The following is a 21,603-nucleotide window of genomic DNA, read 5'->3' as shown; positions in this document are numbered from 1 at the left end:
GTCAAACAGTCAAAGCATTTGTGGAGGAACCGGGGGGAAAGTTCCGCGCCAGGTTCCCCAGCTGTGGGTTCATCAGCTTAGCCCACCACTCCCACGTAACACCAGCTTGGGGAAATGCAAACACGCCACATGTGCCCACATGTGCATGTTTTCATCATGTTTAACCACTTTTAACCGCGGTAGGTACGAAATCAGCTCCCGCGGCAAAGTATTGTGCATGCATGTTACCCCCACTTAAACCACTACCACCAGATGAACCGAGGCGAATTAAACCATTTTGAACGTTAACGCCACTGCACGAAGCGGTCTGAAAGGGTTCTCTGCCTTTCTGAAATGCCAGGCAAAAGTCCCTCGGTGAGTTTCAAAACTAATGACCGTACAGCGCGGCACAAATAACAAAAGCTTAATACCAACCACCAGGCCGTCGACCCGCTCACGTTACCACTGCCCAGAAGGCTTTTTAAAAACAAGCACTGAAAAGGGAACAATAAAAAGCGTCTCACCGCAAACACAGCACGAAAGGGACTGTCGGAAGTAAGGCAAGAGCCTGTTAATCTCAGTAAACGCCTTGGGGTCTCCGGGGTCGTAGTTGAGCACTAGGCGGCTCGCGGAAATGTAGAGAGCAGTAGCATTCACGGGGTTCATTGCAGACACTTCGACACCAATGGCTCCCGGTTGAAAAGAAATTCCGGATCCAACTTTGTAAGCAGCCAGGGAACGATGGCGAATTTGCAACAATTCGGAAGAAATCAGAGCCGAACCATTGGCCAAACAAGTAACCAAAATCCGTGCAAGTTTGTGGAGCTGAAGCAATCCTCCCACACATGGGGCCTTGGCGCCCCTCCGTCCCTGAGACTTCCAAAAATATAAAAGAGAGAGAGAGAAACCAGCGTTCGAGTTCGTCCGGAGCGACCACAGAGCGCAGAACGCGGCGGCTTGGGCGCTCGGGGCGGGACTCGGCGCTCAGTCTAGCCCCGCGGCTCGGCGGGCGGCCTGCACTCAAGCTCCATCTCCGGACACGGAGGCGCCTCCTCAGGTCGAGCTGGCGGGCGCGGGAGCAGGCCCCGGCCCCGTCTGAGGCGCGGCACGCTTCTCCCGGGCTGCAGAGCCTCTTACTCCATCCCAGTGCAGGGCGCGGAGGCGGCGGCGAAGGCAAGGACGACGGTCGGGCGGCGGCTTCCCGGATCTAGTGCAAGATACCGCGGCGGCGACGAAGGTTGCTGTTGCGGCTGGCGGACGCCGCCGCCGCACTCTCCATATCGGACGCGGGGCCCAGACTGCGCCCTGGCTCTCCGCCCCGTAGGTTGCAGCCCGCAGTTCCCCGAGGTGGCGAGGCGGGCGAGTCCTCAACCCGGAGGGGAGGGCCGGGGAGGAAGTGCGCGGGCCGCCGCCGGCGGGCGGGAGGGGGCGGGGAGCAGGCCCGGCCGGGCCGCGGCGGCGCCCCTCGCTCCTCAGTCGCACACTCCGGGGTCACCACACGCAAGCGCCGCCCCCTCACTGCCCGGCCATCTTTTCGGCGCCGCACACACAGACGACTCCTCCACCGAGCACGACGGCCGCCGCCGCCCTCAGCGCCTTCCCGGCCGCGGGAGGCAAGCGCTCACACCGCCAGGCCCCGCCGCCGCCGCCCAGCGCACACAGCAAGGCCCCGTCGCAGGCCCCTCCCCCGTGCCTCGCCGCCCTCACCCCGACTCCACGCGCCACCCCAGCTCAGTAGGGCCCGGGCTGCTGCGGCCTTAATGGATCCCGCAGGCTGTGCGGCGCCTCAGGCCTCTGCTGGCGGCGACGACGACCGTTACCCCAACGGGCAAAGCCACTGTCATCCCCGAGACTCCCCCGCCGCCGTCGTCGCTAGCGCTCGCACGCATGCGCAGAGCACACTCTCACCCCTCCCCCCTTTCCTCCCTTCGCTTCCCTTTTCCCTTGCTTCTCCTCTAACAACCCCCTCCACAGCCTCCCAGAGCTACCGGCTCACTCCACGCATGCGCAAGCCGCTACCTAGCTCCGCCGCCTTTCGCCCTTACGCGTGCGCTTTGACCGCCCACCCAGAAAACCGGATAAACACATCAGCCCGCTCGCGCCAGTCCCTCACCGCTGCCAACCCACCCTAGGCTCACTGCGCATGCCTGGCTCTCCACTTCGGCTCTCAGAACGGAGCATGCTCTCTGCGAGCCGACAGCTCTCGCCGCCCCTCCCCCACGTGCTCTCAAATTCCCTCTCCCAGGCATGTGGGCTGTGGTGAAACATTCGTTAGCTGGCACATCCTTCCCCAGTGTGGGCTGCAGGCTTCCCGCATTACACTGCTTCTGTGCCCGCCAACGCCGGGGCCCGACTTGGTAGCGCCATGTGGGGCTCTGCACAGGCCTGAATGCGGCCTCTCGTCCTGACTGACCGCGGTGTGAGGAAATAGCCTCGCCAGGCCCCAAGCCCCGCCCTCGCGGCCTTTCTCCTGGAACGGCTCATCCCGACCGCGGAAAGGGCGCAGCCTCGGCCGGTTGGCTGGCTCTCGCCGAGCCGGAAAGGTTGCTGCAGTCAACGTGGCTGCGCGCCCAGCAGGCGTGCAGACGGCTTTTGCCGGGTCGGGGCAGCGATCCGCGCCTCTCTGCGGTGGTTCGCCGTCGGAGGTTTCTAAGGCCCTGGCTGACTGTGTAAGCGTGGAGGCTCGAACCCACCCCCCGCGCGTACCCGTCGGACCCGGGCTATTCCCACGGCCTCTGGTCCTTGGACTCGAGCTGCCTCGCCTTCATGGGCGCCGATCAGGACTTCACCGAGCTCTCACCGGAACAGAGTCGTGTTTTAAAAACAAAACGAACTCCTTTTTTTTTTTTTTTGAAAGATTTAGCTTTTTTAAAAGACCTAGCTCTTCTGTATGAACAGATGTCTTGAAAAATGCATGATCTTGCTCTAGAACAAACCCAAATCCTTGCGAATGTTTTGTTTTTTAAAACAAGCTTTTGCCTTTTGTTTTTGCGGGAGATCAAGGGCACTGAGATATAAATAAACAAAAGCCTAACTTAATGGATGACTTCCCTCCCTTCTCAAAGTACAAAACCTTTTTTGAGTAGCACAAATAGTAACAGGCCATAGGAAGCATTTCTTATCTCTGTACAAACCAAAGCTCCTCAGCACAATTTTTCATGCACAGTAGACACTACACGTTTGCAAAGTGAAAATTATGATGTGTGTAAATCTTTTGTGGCACATGTCACATATGAACACAGGCACGTATATGACACATGTAAATGTGGTACATGTTAGTTACAAGCTGCCACTTGAGGTGAGTAGTAAAGTATCAAGGGAACCCATACAATCTCGATTTATAATTTCTATTACCGTTTGAAGGCAGGTTTTTTTTTTACAAGACCTACCATATTATCAACACTTAAATATTAAGCAGTAAGAATCCAACTTCCTAATTTTGATTAGCTGTGCAAACTGTATTTGGTAGCCTTATACGTGGAAAATGACAAATACTCTAAAAGCCACTCTTATTTTTAAAAGCTCCTTTTTTTTTTTCATAAGAGATCTTTTCTAAGCTCTCCTTCAAATAAAACTGTTATATGGTTCTATTTTTACTCCAGATTCTAAGGGCTTCTCCCACAACACACAGGTTGTTCTCCCCAAGAGGAGCAACACAGAGTAAAATAATCAGCACTGTTTTCCTAGCAGTCACCCTAGGCAAGTGATTATTTGCAGGGCATTAACCTTGCTAATTTTCTCATAACTGGATTTTTACAAATCTCTTGGGATGTGTACACCCAAATTAAGATTAATTATGTTGATCATTCGTGTGCATGTACGTGAGTGAGAAAGACAAAACGTGTGTTAAACCAGTTGTTTTTTAGCTTCTGAAATTGGTCGCAACTGGTAATAGATTATGGTAGTTAGAGGTAAAGAATCTTGAAGTATATTCTCTTCTAATATTTATTGGCTTGATTGGGCCTTGCCTAAAAAGGAAACAAATGAATTGTTTATAGAAAATGAAGTGCTTCAGCAAAAGAAACTATCAACAGGGTAAACAGACAACCTACAGAATAGGAGAAAAAAATCTGCAAATTATGCATCCAACAAAGGTCTAATATTCGGAATCTATAAGGAACTTTAAAAAAAAGACCATCAAAAAACAACCCCATTAGGCTGGGCGCAGTGGCTCAAGCCTGTAATCCCAGCACTTTGGGAGGCTGAGACGGGTGGATCACGAGGTCAGGAGATCGAGACCATCCTGCCTAACCCAGTAAAACCCCGTCTCTACTAAAAAATACAAAAAACTGGCCGGGCGCGGTGGCTCAAGCCTGTAATCCCAGCACTTTGGGAGGCCGAGACGGGCGGATCACGAGGTCAGGAGATCGAGACCATCCTGGCTAACCCGGTGAAACCCCGTCTCTACTAAAAAATACAAAAAACTAGCCGGGCGAGGTGGCGGGTGCCTGTAGTCCCAGCTACTCAGGAGGCTGAGGCAGGAGAATGGCGGGAACCCGGGAGGCGGAGCTTGCAGTGAGCCGAGATCTGGCCACAACACTCCAGCCTGGGGGACAGAGCGAGACTCCGTCTCAAAAAAAAAAAAAAAAAAAAATACAAAAAACTAGCCGGGGGAGGTGGTGGTTGCCTGTAGTCCCAGCTACTCGGGAGACTGAGGCAGGAGAATGGCCTAAACCTAGGAGGCGGAGCTTGCAGTGAGCTGAGATCCCGCCACTGCACTCCAGCCTGGGGGACAGAGCGAGACTCGTCTCAAAAAAAAAAAAAAAAACAACCCCATTAAATGGGCATAGGACATGAACAGACACTTCTCAAACGAAGACATAGGCCAGGTGTGGTGGCTTATGCCTGTAATCCCAACACTTTGGGAGGCCTAGAGGGGCGGATCACCTGAGGTCAAGAGGGCAAGACCAGCCTGATCAACATGGTGAAACCCCATCTCTACTAAAAATACAAAAAAATTAGCTGGGGGTGGTGGCGGGTACCTGTAATCCCAGCTACTCCAGAGGCTGAGGCAAGAGAATTGCTTGAACCCATGAGGCAGAGGTTGCAGCCAGCGGGGATCGAGCCACTGCACTCTAGCGTGGGCGACAGAGCAAATGCCAAAAAAAAAAAAAAAAAAGAGAGAGAGAGACATACAAGCAGCCAATTAATGTATTTAAAAAATGCTCAGCCGGGCATAGTGGCTCACACCTGTAATCCCATCAATTTGGGAGGCTGAGGTGGGCAGATCACAAGGTCAGGAGATCCAGACCATCCTGGCTAACACGGTGAAACCCTTTCTCTACTAAAAAATACCAAAAAAAAAAAAAAAAAAAAAATTAGCCGGGTGTGGTATCATGTGCCTTCAGCTACTCAGGAGGCTAGGAGGCTGAAGCAGGAGAATCGCTTGAACCCCAGAGGCGGAGGTTTCAGTGAGCTCAGATCGTGCCATTGCACTCCAGCCTGGTGACAGAGCAATAATCCATCTCAAAAAAAAAAAAAAAAGGGGGGAAGGAAAGAAAAAGAAAAGAAAAAAAAAAGCTCAACATCACTAATCATCAGAGAAATCCAAATCCAAACCACAATGATATACCCTCTCACCACACAGTCATAATGGCAATTATTAAGTCAAAAAATAACAGATGCTGGGGACGTTCCAGAGACAAGGGAATGTTTATACACTGCCGGTAGGACTGTAAATTAGTTCAGCCACTGTGGAAAGCAGTTTGGAGAATTCTCAAAGAACTTAGAACTACCATTTGACCCAGCAATCTCATTACTGGGTATATACCCAAAGGAATATAAGTCATTCTACCAAAAAGACATGCACTCATCTGCTCATCGCAGCACTGTTTACATAGCAAAGAAATGGAATCAACCTAAATGCCCATTGGCAATGGGCTGAATAAAGAAAATGTGGTACATATACACGATGGAATACTACACAGCCATAAAAAATTATGTCCTGGCCGGGCGCTGTGGCTCACACCTGTAATCCCAGCACTTTGGGAGGCTGAGATGGGCGAATCACCTGTGGTTGGAAGTTCGAGACCAGCCTGACCAACATGGAGAAACCCCGTCTCTACTAAAAATAAAAAATTAGCTGGGCGTGGTGGCACATGCCTATAATCACAGCTACTTGGGAGGCTGAGGCAGGAGAATTGCTTGAACCCGAGAGGTGGAGGTTGCAGTGAGCTGAGATCACACCATTGCACTCCAGCCTGGGCAACAAGAGAGAAACTCCATCTAAAAAAAAAAAATTATGTCCTTTGCAGCAACACGGATGCAACTGGAAGTCATTGTCCGAATTAACACAGGAACAGAAAACCAAATGCTGCATGTTCTCATTTATAAGTGGGAGCTAAACATTGAGGTCACATGGACATAAAGATGAGAACAATAGACACTAGAGCCTACTTTCTGGGGAAGGGCGAGAAGAGGGTGAAAGTCAAAACCTACCAGGGTTGGGCACAGTGGCTCACACCTGTAATCCCAGCACTTTGGGAGGCAGAGGCGGGGGAATCATTTGAGGTCAGGAGTTCAAGACCAGCCTGGCCAACATGGCGAACCCCATCTCTAATAGTCTCTAATAGTAATACCAAAAATTAGCCAGGCCTGGTGGTGCATGCCTATAGTCCCAGCTACTGGTGAGGCTGAGGCAGGAGACTCACTTGAACCCAGGAGGCGGAGGTTGCAGTGAGTCAAGATTGCAACACTGCACTCCAACCTGGCCAACATAGTGAAACTCCGTCTCTACCAAAAGTACAAAAATTAGCCAGGTGTGATGGCGCATGCCTATAATCCCAGCTACTCCTGCCTGGGCTACACAGCCAGACTCCCTCTCAAAAAAATAAATAAATAAAAGTTGAAAACAACGGTAAAGGTAGTAAATTATATATGCATATTTTACCTAAATAAAAAAATCGCTGAAGGGAGGCTGAGGTAGGATAATCGCTTGAACCTGGGAGGCAGAGGTTGTGGTGAGCTGAGATCGCGCTATTGCACTCCAGCCTGGGCAGCAAGAGTGAAACTCCAACTCAAAAAAAAAAAAAAAAAAATTAAAATTTAAAAACCACTGAAATAAATGTAGTTTGATTTTAAAAAAAATACATTAAAGTGCTTTATTTAGGAAAAATCATATGTAACTCAAATTTCTTTTTTCTTTTTTCTTTTTTTGAGATAGTCTCACCTAGGCTGAAGTGCAGTACTTACTGCAGCCTCGGCCTCCTGGGCTCAAGCAATCTTCCCACTTCAACCTCCTGAGTAGGTGGAACGACAGGTGCACACCACCACGTCTGGTTAATTTTTTTTTTTTTTTTTTTTTTTGTATTTTTTGTAGAGACAGGAGTCTAGCCATGTGGCCTAAGCTAGAGGGATCTGACTCCAGCCTCAGCCTCCCAAAGTGCTGAGATTACAGTGCCCGGCCTATAACTCAAATTTCTTTTTATTTTTATTCTTTTATGCTTAGTTCTGGGGTACATGTGCAGCATCTGCAGGTTTGTTACGTAGGTAAACGTGTGCTATGGTGGTTTGCTGCACCTGTCAACCCATCACCTAGGTCTTAAGCCCAGTATACATTAGCTATTTTTCCTAATACTCTCCCTTTCCCCACCCCCCCAATCTGCGACAGGCTCCATCCAGTGTGTGTTGTTCCCCTCCCTGTGTCCTTGTGTTCTCATTGTTCAGCTCCCACTTACAAGTGAGAACATGTGGTGTTTGGTTTTGTGTACCTGTGTTAGTTTGCTGAGGATAATGGCTTCCAGTTTCATCCATGTCCCTGCAAAGGACATGACCTCATTCTTTTTTATGGCTGCCTAGTGTTTCATGGTATATATGTACCACATTTTCTTTGTCTAGTCTATGGGCATTTGATGGGCATTTGGGTTGATTCCATGTCCTTGCTATTGTAAATAGAGCTGCAATGAACATACACATGCATATATCTTTGTAATAGAATGATTTATATTCCTTTGGGTATATACCCAGTAATGAGATTGCTGGGTCAAATGGTATTTCTGGTTCTAGATCTTTGAAGAATCACCACACGGTCTTCCACGATGGTTGAACTAATTTACATTCCCACCAACAGTGTAAAAGCACTCCTATTTCTCTGCAACCTTGCCAGCATCTATTGTTTCTTTACTTTTTAATAATGATATTCTGACTGGTGTGAGATGGCATCTCATTATGGTTTTGATTTGCATTTCTCTAATCAGTGATGTTGAGCTTTTCTTCATATGTTTGTCGGCTGCATGAATGTCTTCTTTTGAGAAGTGTGTTCATATCCTTTGACCACTTTTTAATGGGCTATTTTCTGGCAGATTTGTTTGAGTTCCTTGTAGACTCTGGATATTAGAGCTTTGTCGGATGGATAGATTGTAAAAATATTCTCCCGCTCTGTAGGGTGCCTGTAATTTTTTTTTTTTTGTAGAGATGGGAGTCTAGCCATCTTGCCTAAGCTGAAGCTATCCGCCCCCAGCCTCAGCCTCCCAAAGTGCTGGGACATCAGGCATGAGCCACAAATTTCTTACACTATCAATTTAAGACAATGTCTTCCTTTTTTTTTTTTTTTTTTTTTTGGAGACAGGGTCTTGCTCTGTCACCCAGGCAGGAGTGTAGTGGCAAGATCTGGGCTCACTGCAGCCTCTACCTCCTGGGCTCAGGTAGCTCAGCCTCCCAAGTAGCTGGGACTACAGGCACACACCACCACAAATTTTTAGTACAGACGGGATTTTGCTATGTTGCCCAGGCTGGTCTGAACTCCTGGTCTCAAGCTATCTGCCTGCCTCGGCCTCCCAGAGTTCTAGGATTACAGGTGTGAACCACTGTACCCAGCCTGAAATTTAAATTTAACAGCATTCTGTATTCTATCTGGTAATCTGAAGTGTGTTTGCTTTCACTATAACCTTACGTTGTTTTCAGTCTTGCCTTGGAAACTCTTGTGAATGGAGTTCTTTTCATTTCATCAACATGTGTTTACTGATCCCCTGCTCTAGCAAAGCCCTGTACCAGAGTCTAGGAAGGTAAAACAGGCTCTGACTTTAAGGTCAGAGGTCCTTTCTTACTCCTTTTTGTATCAATTAGAGAACTCAGCAAAATTTTTCAGTCATGGTTTCTCATTAGTCAACCCCTCTGGACTCATTTAGTTCAAGGGTCACCATATGAAGTAAGAGAAAATTGACCTGCTACTGGGTGTATAAATTGATGGAATATTTCTGAAGAACAACTGGCAATATTAAAATGTTGTAAAGTTTGCAGAGCCTGGAAACTAGCAGTTCCACATAAGTCTCTAATTGATCCTAAGTTACAGATTCCCAAACTTTCTTGGTTCATGGTGCCTTTAGCATCTCAGTAGTTTTTCACCACACTCTTAGGCCAAAAGAAGTATGAAATAGTTTGTGTTTTGTTTTGTTTTGGGGTTTTTTGCCTGTTTGTTTATTTGTTTGTTTTTGAGATGGAGGCTAGTTCTGTCGCCCAGGCTGGAGTGCAATTGCGCGATCTCGGCTCACTGCAACCTCTGCCTCTCGGGTTCAAGTGATTCTCCTGCCTCAGCCTCCCAATAGCTGGGATCACAGGTACCCGCCACCACACCCAGCTAATTTTTGTATTTTTAGTAGAGACAGGGTTTCATGTTGGCCAGGCTGATCTCAAACACGTGACCTCAGGTGATCTGCCTGCCTCGGCCTCCCAAAGTGCTGGAATTACAACTGTGAGCTACCATGCCTGGCCTGAAAGAGTTTTTTAAGTAGTTAGGTCCAAACAACTTAATGAGTATTTATGCCCTAACTTGGTAGCTATTTGACAAAGTAGGCCAGGCACGGTGGCTCAAACCTGTAAAACAAACACCTAAAAATCTCTTCACAATCCTAGATTATTGTCTTAGATCTCTGGTTCCCAAAGAGTGCACCAACGTGGCCCCAGGTGCCACAAAGAACTCATAGAGAAGCCGCAGGATATTTCAACCTTGTGAGGAAAATATTTGACATTTGTTGGGTACTGTAAAAATTACAGTTTCAACATTAGATCACCTTACATTCCTTTCAATGAGGTTATATCTTTGCAAAACTGGGTTTTTGCTGGTGCTGTGACAAAAATAAAGCATTCCACAAAAATCCATGTGATCTGGGAAATGAGGGTGATGATGTCCAATCTGATTTTTTTTTTTTTGAGACAGAGTCTCGCTCTGCCGCCAGGCTGGAGTGCAGCGGGCGCGATCTCTGCTCTCTGCAACCTTTGCCTCCCGAGTTCAAGCAATTCTGTCTCAGACTCCCAAGTAGCTGGGACTACAGATGCCTGCCACCATGCCCGGCTAATTTTTTGTATTTTTAGTAGAGACAGGGTTTCACCGTGTTAGCCAGGATGGTCTCGATCTGCTTACCTCGTGATCCGTCCATCTTGGCTTCCCAAAGTGCTGGGATTACAGGCATGAGCCACAGCGCCCGGTCAGAGATTTTTATATAATAGTCATTGCAGTTGTTTATACTATTTTAAAAAGTAGAACCGATCCAAACTTCCAGATTGAAAACAACCTATATTATGGATATATCTATGTAGTAGAATATTATATAGCTATTAGGAATGATGTAAAAAATTAAAATGATATAAAAATGTATTTATTGACAGAAGATATTCATAATATATTAATTTTTTTAAACCCTGATTAACAGACCCATTTTGGAAAAACTAAATATGAATGTATTATAAAAAGATGACTGTAAAGACATACACCAAAATATTATTTTTTTCTGTATAGTGGGATTGTGGAAAATACTTGTTTTTCTTATTGTCTGTATACCCATTCTGAATTAAAGCTTCCCTCTTCTGTTCTCCAATATTGCCAAGTGCCTACCTTTTTTTCTTTTTTGAAGGCAGTTTTATAACTTTATTTGATGTATTTGATGATCAGCGATTAGTTCTTATCCGTGTTGACAGTCTATAGATTTTTGAAGGTGATAACAGGTACATAGGTAACCAAAGTATAGAAATTATTCGGTAAATCTTCACCCTCATTACGTTTTCTGGACAACAGCACACAGATTCAGTATGGGACATGCCTTGTTCCTTTGACCTAGACAGCTTTGTTGAGCCTGGTATCAATGCGCACATCTGGAGTTCCCGTCTCCTTCATGGCAAATTTCTGAATCTCTTTGAGTGCCCTAGGGGCACACTTCTGGAAGCCCACTCCATAGATGCGGTTGTGAATGTCGATGGTGTATGCTCAGGTCACTACCTCTTTGATGGCAGGACGGCCCATTTTCTTCTCGCCACCCTTCTTTGCGGAAGCCATTCTGCTGGGTCCAAGGTGATAAAAAGCGTGCTTACCTCTTTTGTTGCACTACCACACTATGTTGCAGTTGTTGGTTTAGCCCTGTTTCCTCCGCGTTATATTTCTATAACTCTTAGAAGGTCAGAGTTTTCTCCCTCTTTGCCTCTTATCCTCATTGCTTAGCATAAGGTCTGACATATAATAGGAATTCAATAATTGTTAAAATGATGATTAATGTGACAATATAAGTAAAGTCACTAGTATAGTGTGTGGTGCACAATAGGCATGGAGAAGTGTTTGTGGTCCCAGCTACCTAGAAGGCTGAGGTGGGAGGATTGCTTGAGCCTGGGAGGAGGAGTTTGCGGTGAGCTGACATAGCACCACTACACTCCAACCCGGGTGAGAGTGAGACCCTGCCTCAAAAACAAAACAAAAGCCACAAATGCTTAATCTACTGTCATTGTGGAAACCAATAAATCTAATTAACCACGATCTATGGGAAAGTGAAAATAGCATAATCTAAACTCATGAAAAATCTTCAGAGATTGGCCAGAGTAGTACTTCTTTATAGGGAGCAGTAAACCAGATGAAATTAAACTGGGATCTAATTCAGACTGATACTTCTGTTCTTTCCTGATCGTTCCTTTCTGACCATTACCAAACTTCCTCTTCCATCCTCTGCTCTTAGCTGTGGTCATAGCTCTCCCCTCCTCAGTCCTAGAGCTCCCAAGAACCACTTCCTTTCCCCCTCCAAGCAATTCCTGCTGATATATTTTCCATAACGTTTTCCAAATCAATGTATCTCTCCATTGATTTAATCCAAAAACATGTATTTAGCAAGTCAAGCACTCATTTATTTTACACCTCAAATATTAAAATTGTTTTTGTCTTCTTCATCTCTAACTCCAGCCTTAACAAAGCAGCTTGCTTTATTGGTCATCTACCTAAGATAGCACCAAACACATTAAGGGACCTACTAAATGTTACTGTTTTTATTCCCCAAGACACTTTCAACACTATTCAAATGCCTATTAAGTTTGTCCATTCATTTATGCAACCAACGTTTATTGCCAGTTATATGCCAGGCATTCAGAATACAAAAATGAATAATTCAACAGTTTCTAGCCCTCAAAGAGTTCACAGTCTAGTTGGGGTGGCAGCTATGTACACGGCTAATTTATAATTCAGAGTAGTAAGGATTTGGGGATCTACTTGACACAAATCTAAAATGTCTTAGCAGATATTTCTGTTACATTATGAGTTTAAAAAGCTTGTGTGGACTTTCTTGAGAAAAATAACTACAATTCATGGCATTGTTTCTAAGGGAAAATGTGTTCTGCATTCCAAACAGTCAATTTAAAATTGAATTTTTGGAATACAGCCTATTTTTCCCTGGCGGTTGTCTATTTCTCCATTATCTAAGAATCCCTCTCTGTCTTAGGACAGTTTTCATACACAACTCCCACCTGTTTTACATAGCCTATGGTACTACCTGCAGGTTGCATAGTTTCATTGTCACCACCTTCCTCACCAGGGCTCTGCACTACGTGTTTAAGATAGTCCTCTGGTCAAGCAGGTTGAGTTAAGCAGGTAGGACTAAAGAAGCCCTAAATTTGACTGTTTTAACATTTCACTATTAGAAAAGGTAGTGAGGAAGAGTCCATCAAGTGAGTGATGAAAAGTTTGGAATTGCTGCTATGTCTAAAGGAGAGAGGGAATTGATTAAGGACATTAAAAAAGATAACTCATGCCTGTAATCCCAGCACTTTGGGAGGCCAAGGCGGGCGGATCACAAGGTCAGGAGATCAAGACCATCCTGGCTAACATGGTGAAACCCCATCTCTACTAAAAATACAAAAAAAATTAGCCGGATGTGGTGGCAGGCGCCTGTAGTCCCAGCTACTTGGGAGGCTGAGGCAGAAGAATGGCGTGAACCCGGGAGCCAAGATTGCGCCACTGCACTCCACTCTGGGTGATAGAGCGAGACTCCCTCTCAGGAAAAAAAAAAAAAAAGATCGCAGGAGTGTTTTTAAAAGGGTACATCTCTAAGATAAAACAGGATTTCCAAAGATATCTAACTATAGGGTCTTAGACAATAGAGGTTTAAAAATGGTCTTTGCAATTCCAAGACAGACTAAGCTAGGAATGAGGTGTTTGTTTGTTTTTGAGACAGGGTCTTGCTCTGTCACCCAAGCTGGAGTGCAGTGGCACGATCAGTCTCACTGCAGCCTCAATCTCCCAGGTTCAATGGATCCTCCCCGCCGCAGCCTCTCAAGTGGCTGAGAACACATGCACATGCCACCGTGACTAATTTTTGTATTTTTGATAGACACAGAGTTTTGCCATGTTGCCCAGGCTGGTCTTGAAATCCTGAGCTCAAGCAATCTGCCCACTTTGGGCTCCCAAAGGGCTAGGATTACAGGTGTGAGCCACTGTGCCCAGCCGGAATGAAGATTTCTAACCTGAAGTTGAACAAGCTAGACTTTTTGAGCCCTTGTTATTCCTGAGCTTTAAGAGGTAGCATGGGGCAGTGGAATAGCATGAACAAAGCTTTATTTCGATATTTACTGTGTAGATTTGGGAAAAATTATTCAAGTTCTCTGAGCCTTAGTTTTCTTATCTATAAAATGGAGATAATAATACCTTGAAGCCAGGCACAGTGACTCATGCCTGTAATGCCAGTACTTTGGGAAGCCAAGGTGAGCGGATCACTTGAGTCCAGGAGTTCAAGACCAGCCTGGGCAACATGGTGAAACCCTATCTCTACAAAAAAATACAAAAAAATTAGCTGGGGACTGGGCATAGTGGCTCATGCCTGTAATCCCAGCACTCTGGGAGGCCAAAGTGGGTGGATCACTTGAGGTCAGAAGTTCGAGACCAGCCTGGCCAACATGGTGAAACCCCATTTCTACTAAAAATACAAAAATTGGTGAGGTGTGGTGGCGGGCACCTGTAATCCCAGCTACTCGGGAGGCCGAGGTGGGAAAATTGCTTGAACCTGGAAGGTGGAGGCTGCAGTGAGTTGAGATTGTGCCATTGCACTGTCTCCAGCCTGGGGAACAAGAGCAAAACTCAGTCTCAAAAAAAAAAAAAATTATCTGGGCATGGTGGCACAAACTGGTAGTCCCAGCTACTTAGGAGGCTGAGGTGGGAGGATCACCTGAGCCTGAAAGGTCAAGGCTACAGTGAGCCATGATCATGCCACTGAGCTTCAGCCTGGACAACAGAGTGAGATCCTGTCTAAAAAAAAATTAAATATATTAACTCATTTAATATGCTCAACAATCCTATGAAATAAGTACTATTATTATTATCCCCATTTCACACATGAGGAAACTGAGGCACACGGGTCTAATAATTTGTTCAAGTTCACACAGCTAATGTAAGAATTGAATCCAGACAATGTGGTTCCAGAATCCCTACTCTTAACACTATCCTATAAATTCACAAAGGGAGGGAATTCATTAGGAAAAATAGGTTTGGAGGGAAATTATGAACATAGGTTTTGGACATGTACAGTCTGAAGTGGCTATGGGACATCCAAATTAAATGTCCAGTAGGCAGTTGGATAAATGAATCTGGCATCCTGGGTATAGGGGAGAGGGATCTGGTTTGAAGGTATAGACTTGGGAGTCAGCAGCATATGGCAACAGAAACTATGAGAGTGATAGAAATTACCCAGGAGCAGTAAGAAGATAAGAATGCTAAGAATGAAGTTGTGATGACCACCAATATTTAAACAAAGTACAGAGGGAAAGGATCCCACAAAAGAGAATCAGGAGAGGTAGGCAGCAAACTGGAAAGATGTTTCATTTTCAGTGAGGTAATGTGTGTAAATAATTTAACATAATAACCAGCAGACAATAGGCATCCCAAATGGTAACTTCTTTTACCATTAAAGTCTGATTTGAAGATTATAGTCCTTAACTGTGCTGTGGGGCTTTCCTGAACCTTTTCCACATCCCCACTTTTTTTTTTTTTTTTTTAGACAAAGTCTTGCTCTGTTGCCAGGCTGGAGTGCAGGGGCACAATCTCGGCTCACTCCAACCTCTACATCCCGGGCTCAAGCAATTCTCCTGCCTCAGCCTCCAGAGTAGCTGGGACTACAGGTGCCCGCCACCATGCCCAGCTAACTTTTGTATTTTTAGTAGAGACAGGGTTTCACCATGCTGGCCAGGATGGCCTTGATCTCCTGACCTCGTGATCCGCCCACCTTGGCCTCCCAAAGTGCTGGTGTGGTGCACGTTGGGAGTGGTGGCTTAGCCACCGCGCCTGGCCCATCCCCATGTCTTTGAACCTCCACCTCACCTTGCCTTCCAATTCTTTTCTTTTTTTTTTATTTTTTGAGACAGAGTCTTGGTCTGTCGCCCAGGTTGGAGTACAGTGACACAATCTCGGCTTACTGCGCCTCTGCCTCCTGGGTTCCAGCAATTCTCCTACCTCAGCCTCCTGGGTAGCTGGGATTACAGGCACACACCACCACTCCTGGCTAATTTTTTTCTAATTTTAGTAGAGATGGGGTTTCACCGTATTAGCCAGGCTGGTCTTGAGCTCCTCAAGGTGAGGAGCTCAAGTGATCTGCCCACTTTGGCCTCCCAAAGTGTTGGGATTACAGGGGTGAGCCACTGCACCCGGCCGCCTTCCAATTCTTAGCAGAGCACTTTACCTCTATCTTTACCTCCAAGGAGAAAATAAAGATCTTCTTTTCTACATCAAAATATTCCATAATTCCCCATCCTGTCATTCTTCTCTCTGTTCCTAGTTTCCTCCGGGAATTTGATCCATGGTTTTCCCAAGTCCTACTTCTTCAGCGTCGGTGGTGTAGTGGTGAGCATAGATACTTTCCAGGTCTTACTTCTTCAGCCTTCTGCCCCTACTGCTATCTTTCCCAGTTCTGCCCAGCTATCCTGTATGCTTCCAAATCCATCCTTCAGTCCACATCTCTCTCGTTTTTTAATCTGTCAATCTTTTGGAAGAATTAAACCTTATTTTGATTTTTAATTAACTATTTCTTAGTCTCTTAAAATCAGATATCTCTCCCCAAATCTCTACTGAAACTATATTCTTCCACACTACAGAGGAACTGGGATCAGTGGAGCTTGGCCGGTGGGTGACACAACCTCCCAGCACTTTGGGAGGTCTACGTGGGTGGATCCCTTGAGCCCAGGAGTTCGAGATCAGACTGGGCAACATGGCAAAACCCCACCTCAGTTAAAAAAAAAAAAAAAATAAATCACAGAGGGCCCCTAATGCTTGACTTTTTAAAATTATCCAATCACTATTTTGAACATTGCTATATTAAATTGCCCTTTCTTGTCCCTATGTTATATCTTGGGCAGATTCCATAACTTTGGTTATTTTTAGTTAATAAAATGTAGTCTAATTTAAAACTTTGAATCAGGATTGGATTTAGCTGAATTCAGAGAGAACCTAAAATAACAATGCTAAAGCAAAATAGAAATTGGCTTATTCTATGTAAAAAAGAAAGTCTGGAAGAAATCCATGCACAGTTAGTATGGCAGTTCCACTGTCATCAGGGATCCAGGCTCTGTCTTCATACTCTACCATCCAAATATATACCTTCTACCTTCAAGGTTATCTAATAGTCCAAGATGGCTCCTGAAGCTTCAGCATTTCACATTTCAGCTAACAGCAAGGCAAAAGGGGAACACAAGGGCCCACCTCCCAACTGAGTCAGCACCTTCTAACCAGCCTCCAGTTTTAAGCAGCCCACATAACACTTTTCTTACATTTCTTTGGCCACAATTTAGTCACATTGCCATGCCCAGTTGGAAGGGAATCAGAAAAGTAATCTTTTAGTGGGTTTGTGAATATGACAAATTCACGTTTTGTTGTTGTTGTTTTGTTTTGTTTTGTTTTTGAGACAGAGTCTTGCTCTGTTGCCCAGGCTGGAGTGCAGTGGCATGATCTGAGCTCACTGCAACCTCTGCCTCCCAGGTTCAAGCAATTCTCTGCCTCAGCCTCCCGAGTAGCTGGGATTACAGATGTCCACCACGACGCCCGGCTAATTTTTGTATTTTTAGTAGAGACAGGGTTTCACCATGTTGGCCAGGCTGGTCTCGAACTCCTGACCTCGTGATCCACCCACCTCAGCCTCCCAAAGTGCTGGGATTGCAGGCGTGAGCCACCACACCCAGTCAGAAGTTCTGTTATTAAGGAACAAGAAGAGAATAGACTTTGGGTGGCAACTAGCAATTTCTGCCACAAACTAAACACTTTAAAATATTTAAAAATCTCAATTTTTCCTTTCCCCCACACTCTTCAAGATCTAGCTTCTCTGGTGTGCTGGTGAAACAGAAGAGAAAACAGGAGAAGGGCAGTGGTGCTCTCAGACCCAGACTAGAAGAGGCAACTCTGGCCATGCTTCCCCATCTGCCAGGTAGAGGGGTTCACAGAGCCAAGGAAATTTGCCCCAGAGCCTAAGAAGGAATAGCACTGGTAATAGAGATTATATGTTTGGGTTGGGATGTACATGTTAGGATCCTTAACATATGAGAAAGAGCCAAGGGTAGGAAGAGAAAGGAGGTAGGCCAGCAGCCATGGGTGGGGGACCAATTCTACCTGTGCTGCTACATTCTGGTGTGAAACTCCAAGAATCAGGCTGGGTGCGGTGGTTCATGCCTGTAATCCCAGCACTTTGGGAGGCCGAGGCAGGCGGATCATGAAGTTGGGAGTTCGAAACCAGCCTGGCCAACATGGTGAAACTTCTACTAAAAATACAAAATACTAAAAATACAAAAATTAGCCAGGCATTGTGGCATGCACCTGTAGTCCCAGCTACTTGGGAGGCTGAGGCAGGAGAATCGCTTGAACCCGGGAGGCAGAGGTTGCAGTGAGCTGAGATCTCACCACTGCACTCCAGCCCCTGGGGCAGCAGAGTGAGACACCATCAAAAAAAAAAAAGAAGGAAAGAAGGAAGGAGGGAAGGAAGGGAGAGAGGGAGGGAGGGAGGGAAGAAGAAAGAAAGAAAAGAAAGAAAAAGGGAAAGAAAGAAAGAAAGAAAGAAAGAAAGAAAGAAAGAAAGAAAGAAAGAAAGAAAGAAAGAGAGAAAGGAAGGAAAAGAAAAGAGAGAAGGAGGGAAGGAAGGAAGGAAAGAAAGAAAGAAGGAAGGGAAAGAAACTCCAAGGATTTCTAAAATTCTTTTTTTTTTTTGAGACGGAGTCTCACTCTGTAGCCCAGGCTGGAGTGCAGTGGCCGGATCTCAGCTCACTGCAAGCTCCGCCTCCCGGGTCCACGCCATTCTCCTGCCTCAGCCTCCTGAGTAGCTGGGACTACAGGCGCCCGCCACCTCGCCCGGCTAGTTTTTTTTGTATTTTTTAGTAGAGACGGGGTTTCACCGTGTTAGCCAGGATGGTCTCTATCTCCTGACCTCGTGATCCACCTGTCTCAGCCTCCCAAAGTGCTGGGATTACAGGCTTGAGCCACCGCGCCCGGCCGGATTTCTAAAATTCTAAATTCAAACTTGGCCTTCCATGTTGTTTTGAAACTATATTTATTTGTTTGTGTTTTTTTGTTTTTGTTTTTGAGGCAGACTCTTGCTCTGTCACCCTGGCTGGAGTGCAGTGGTGAAATCTCAGCTCACTGCAACCTCTGCCTCTGAGGCTCGAGCAAGTCTCCTGCCTTAGCCTCCAGAGTAGCTGGGATTACAGCCGTGCGCCACCATGCCCAACTAATTTTCACATTTTTAGTAGAGATGGGGGTTTCATTATATTGGCCAGGCTGGTCTCTAACTCTTGACCTCAAATGATCCATCCACATCAGCCTCCAAAAGTGCTGGGATTACAGGCATGAGCCACTGTGCCTGGCCTTGAAAATATATTTATCAAAGCAGGAGGATAAACCTATTTTATTTAAAAGTGTGTTAGTTTAATCGATAATGTGCAAATATTTAGACATATGGTATGTAGGTCACCATTTGTACTCATGCCCTGGGCCCTGCAAATGTTCAGAGTGGACCTGGACATGCATCTGTCCAACTGGGAAGGATTGCATTTCTGTTTCTGATGGTTGCTACGGTTTCTCTGATCAACTGTCAACTGAAGTTCTGAGTAGAGGGCAATCGAGTGCAGGGTCTCTCTTGGGGTGCATGTTTGCATTTTTCTATACCACTTCCATGTGTCCACTCCACTGCACAGTCCCATGATATGGAAGAATATCTCTGCCTTAACCACTTCCAGAGACTCTTTCATTCATACTCCCAGCATTCAATCACAGCTTCTTGCTTCTAGGACCTCCTTGCCTGGTGATATCTCCCTATGAGGAGTATTGCCAAGATGGCTCAAATCCCAGCTGTTTTTCTCAGGGCCCCCAGAACAGGACACACTCATCCTTGCTACAGTGGGAGTTTAGTTTTCTCCACAGCCCACCTCCAACCCCCATCTGCCATCTCTGGTTCCTTTTCCTTTGCTCAGATCAAGTTCTCAGCCCAAGAATACATTCAGTCAGGAAATCAGTTTTCCCTTCCTGCTCTCCTGCACCTCCAATCCCACTTGGCATTGGAAATAGAGGAAAAGCACAGCGTCTTTGGGAGGGGAACAAGAAGCCTCTGGTCATAAATGCACAACCAGAAGGCTGGACTCTGATGCTCCACTTCTTCTCTGTTTTTCTATGAATGAGGAAGAGTGTGGAGGTGGTGGCAGGTGATGGCAGGGCTGGTTTTGTTGCCTCTTAGTCCTGAAGAAGGTGTCTGCAACAGCTGAGGATTCTTAGAGCTTCATTGTCTGCAGTTATAGGCCCAAAGCACCAATTGTGGAACAGAGGAAAGGTACCATTCAACAATATCAACCTACTTTACCAAATCTTAACCCTTATTCTTAACTGTTCTAAAAAAACTTCCTATCATTCCTCACATCTTTCTTTCTAAAACGTTCTTTCATTACAGGGTATGGTGGCTCACACCTGTAATCACAGTACTTTGGGAAGCCAAGGTGGGTGAATCACTTGAGGCCAGGAGTTTGAGACTACCCTGGACAATGTGGTGAAATGCCGTATCTATAAAAAATACAAAAACTGGCTGGGTGCGGTGGCTCACGACTGTAATCCCAGCACTTTGGGAGACTGAGGTGGGCGGATCACGAGATCAGGAGATCGAGGCCATCCTGGCTAACACGGTGAAACCCCGTCTCTACTAAAAATACAAAAAATTTAGCCAGGCGTGATGGTGGGCGCCTGTAATCCCAGCTACTCAGGAGGCTGAGGCAGGAGAATGGCGTGAACCCAGGAGGCGGAGCTTGCAGTAAACCGAGATTGTGCCACTGCGCTCCAGCCTGTGAAACAGTGCGAGACTCCGTCTCAAAAAAAACCAAAAAAAACAAAAAAAAACAAAACAAAAAAAAAAAACAAGAAAAGAAAGAAAATTAGGCCAAGCACGGTGGCTCACCTCTGTAATCCCAACACTTTGGGAGGCTGAGGCGGGGGAATCACTTGAGGTCAGGAGTTTGAGACCAGCCGTGTTGAAATCCCATCTCTACTAAAAATACAAAAATTAGGCTGGGTGCGGTGGCTCACTCCTGTAATCCCAGCAGTTTGGGAGGCCGAGGCGGGCGGGTCAAGAGGTCAGCAGATCAAGACTATCCTGGCTAACATGGTGAAACCCTGTCTCTACTAAAAATACAAAAAATTAGCCGGGCGAGGTGGCGGTAGTCCCAGCTACTCGGTAGGCTGAGGCAGGAGAATGGCGTGAACCCAGGAGGCAGAGCTTGCAGTGAGTAGATATCACGCCACTGCACTCCAGCCTGGGTGACAGAGTGAGACTCTGTCTCAAGAACAGCAACAACAACAACAAATTAGCCAAGTGTGGTGGCGCTGAGACAGGACTAGCTGAATTTCCTAGGCCGACTAAGATACCCTAAACCTAGCTAGGATGGTGACCGCTTCTACCTTTAAACACAGGGCTTGGAACTTAGCTCACATCCGACCAATCAGATAGTAAAGAGAGCTCACTAATATGCTAATTAGGCAAAAATAGGAGGTAAAGAAATAGCCAATGATCTGTTGCCTGAGAGCACACCAGGAGGGACAATGATCAGGATATAAACCCAGGCATTCCAGCGGACAAGGGCAACCCGCTTTGGGTCCCCTCCCCTCATATGGGAGCTCTGTTTTCACTCCATTAAATCTTGCAACTGCACTCTCTTCTGCTCCCTGTTTTGTTAGGGCTGCTGTTCGTCCCCCTTGCAGACCCGCTGCTGATTTCCATCCCTCCGGATCCAGCAGGGTGTCCGCTGTGCTCCTGATCCAGGGAGGCGCCCATTGCCACTCCCCATTGGGGTAAAGGTTTGCTATTGTTCCTGCACAGCTAAGTGCCTGGGTTCGTCCTAATCGAGCTGAACACTAGCCACTGGGTTCCACAGTTCTCT

At 46.4% G+C, this 21,603-nt stretch overlaps 1 protein-coding gene across 1 annotated transcript in view; it reads right to left on the bottom strand.

Moving 5' to 3' along the window:
• Window positions 1–2,412, bottom strand: part of MSL2 (MSL complex subunit 2) — a 48,600-nt gene extending 46,188 nt beyond the window's left edge. Inside the window, exon 1 of the mRNA XM_008009045.3 lies at window positions 504–2,412. Within this exon, the coding sequence (XP_008007236.1) occupies window positions 504–645 (142 nt within the window). The 5' untranslated portion in view covers window positions 646–2,412. The remainder of the gene's footprint in view (window positions 1–503) is intronic.
• Between the last annotated feature and the right edge of the window lie 19,191 nt (window positions 2,413–21,603).

The sequence above is a fragment of the Chlorocebus sabaeus genome, chromosome 15, assembly GCF_047675955.1.
Source record: "Chlorocebus sabaeus isolate Y175 chromosome 15, mChlSab1.0.hap1, whole genome shotgun sequence".
Taxonomy (NCBI): Eukaryota; Metazoa; Chordata; class Mammalia; order Primates; family Cercopithecidae; genus Chlorocebus; species Chlorocebus sabaeus.
This window is presented reverse-complemented; position numbering and strand designations above follow the sequence as displayed.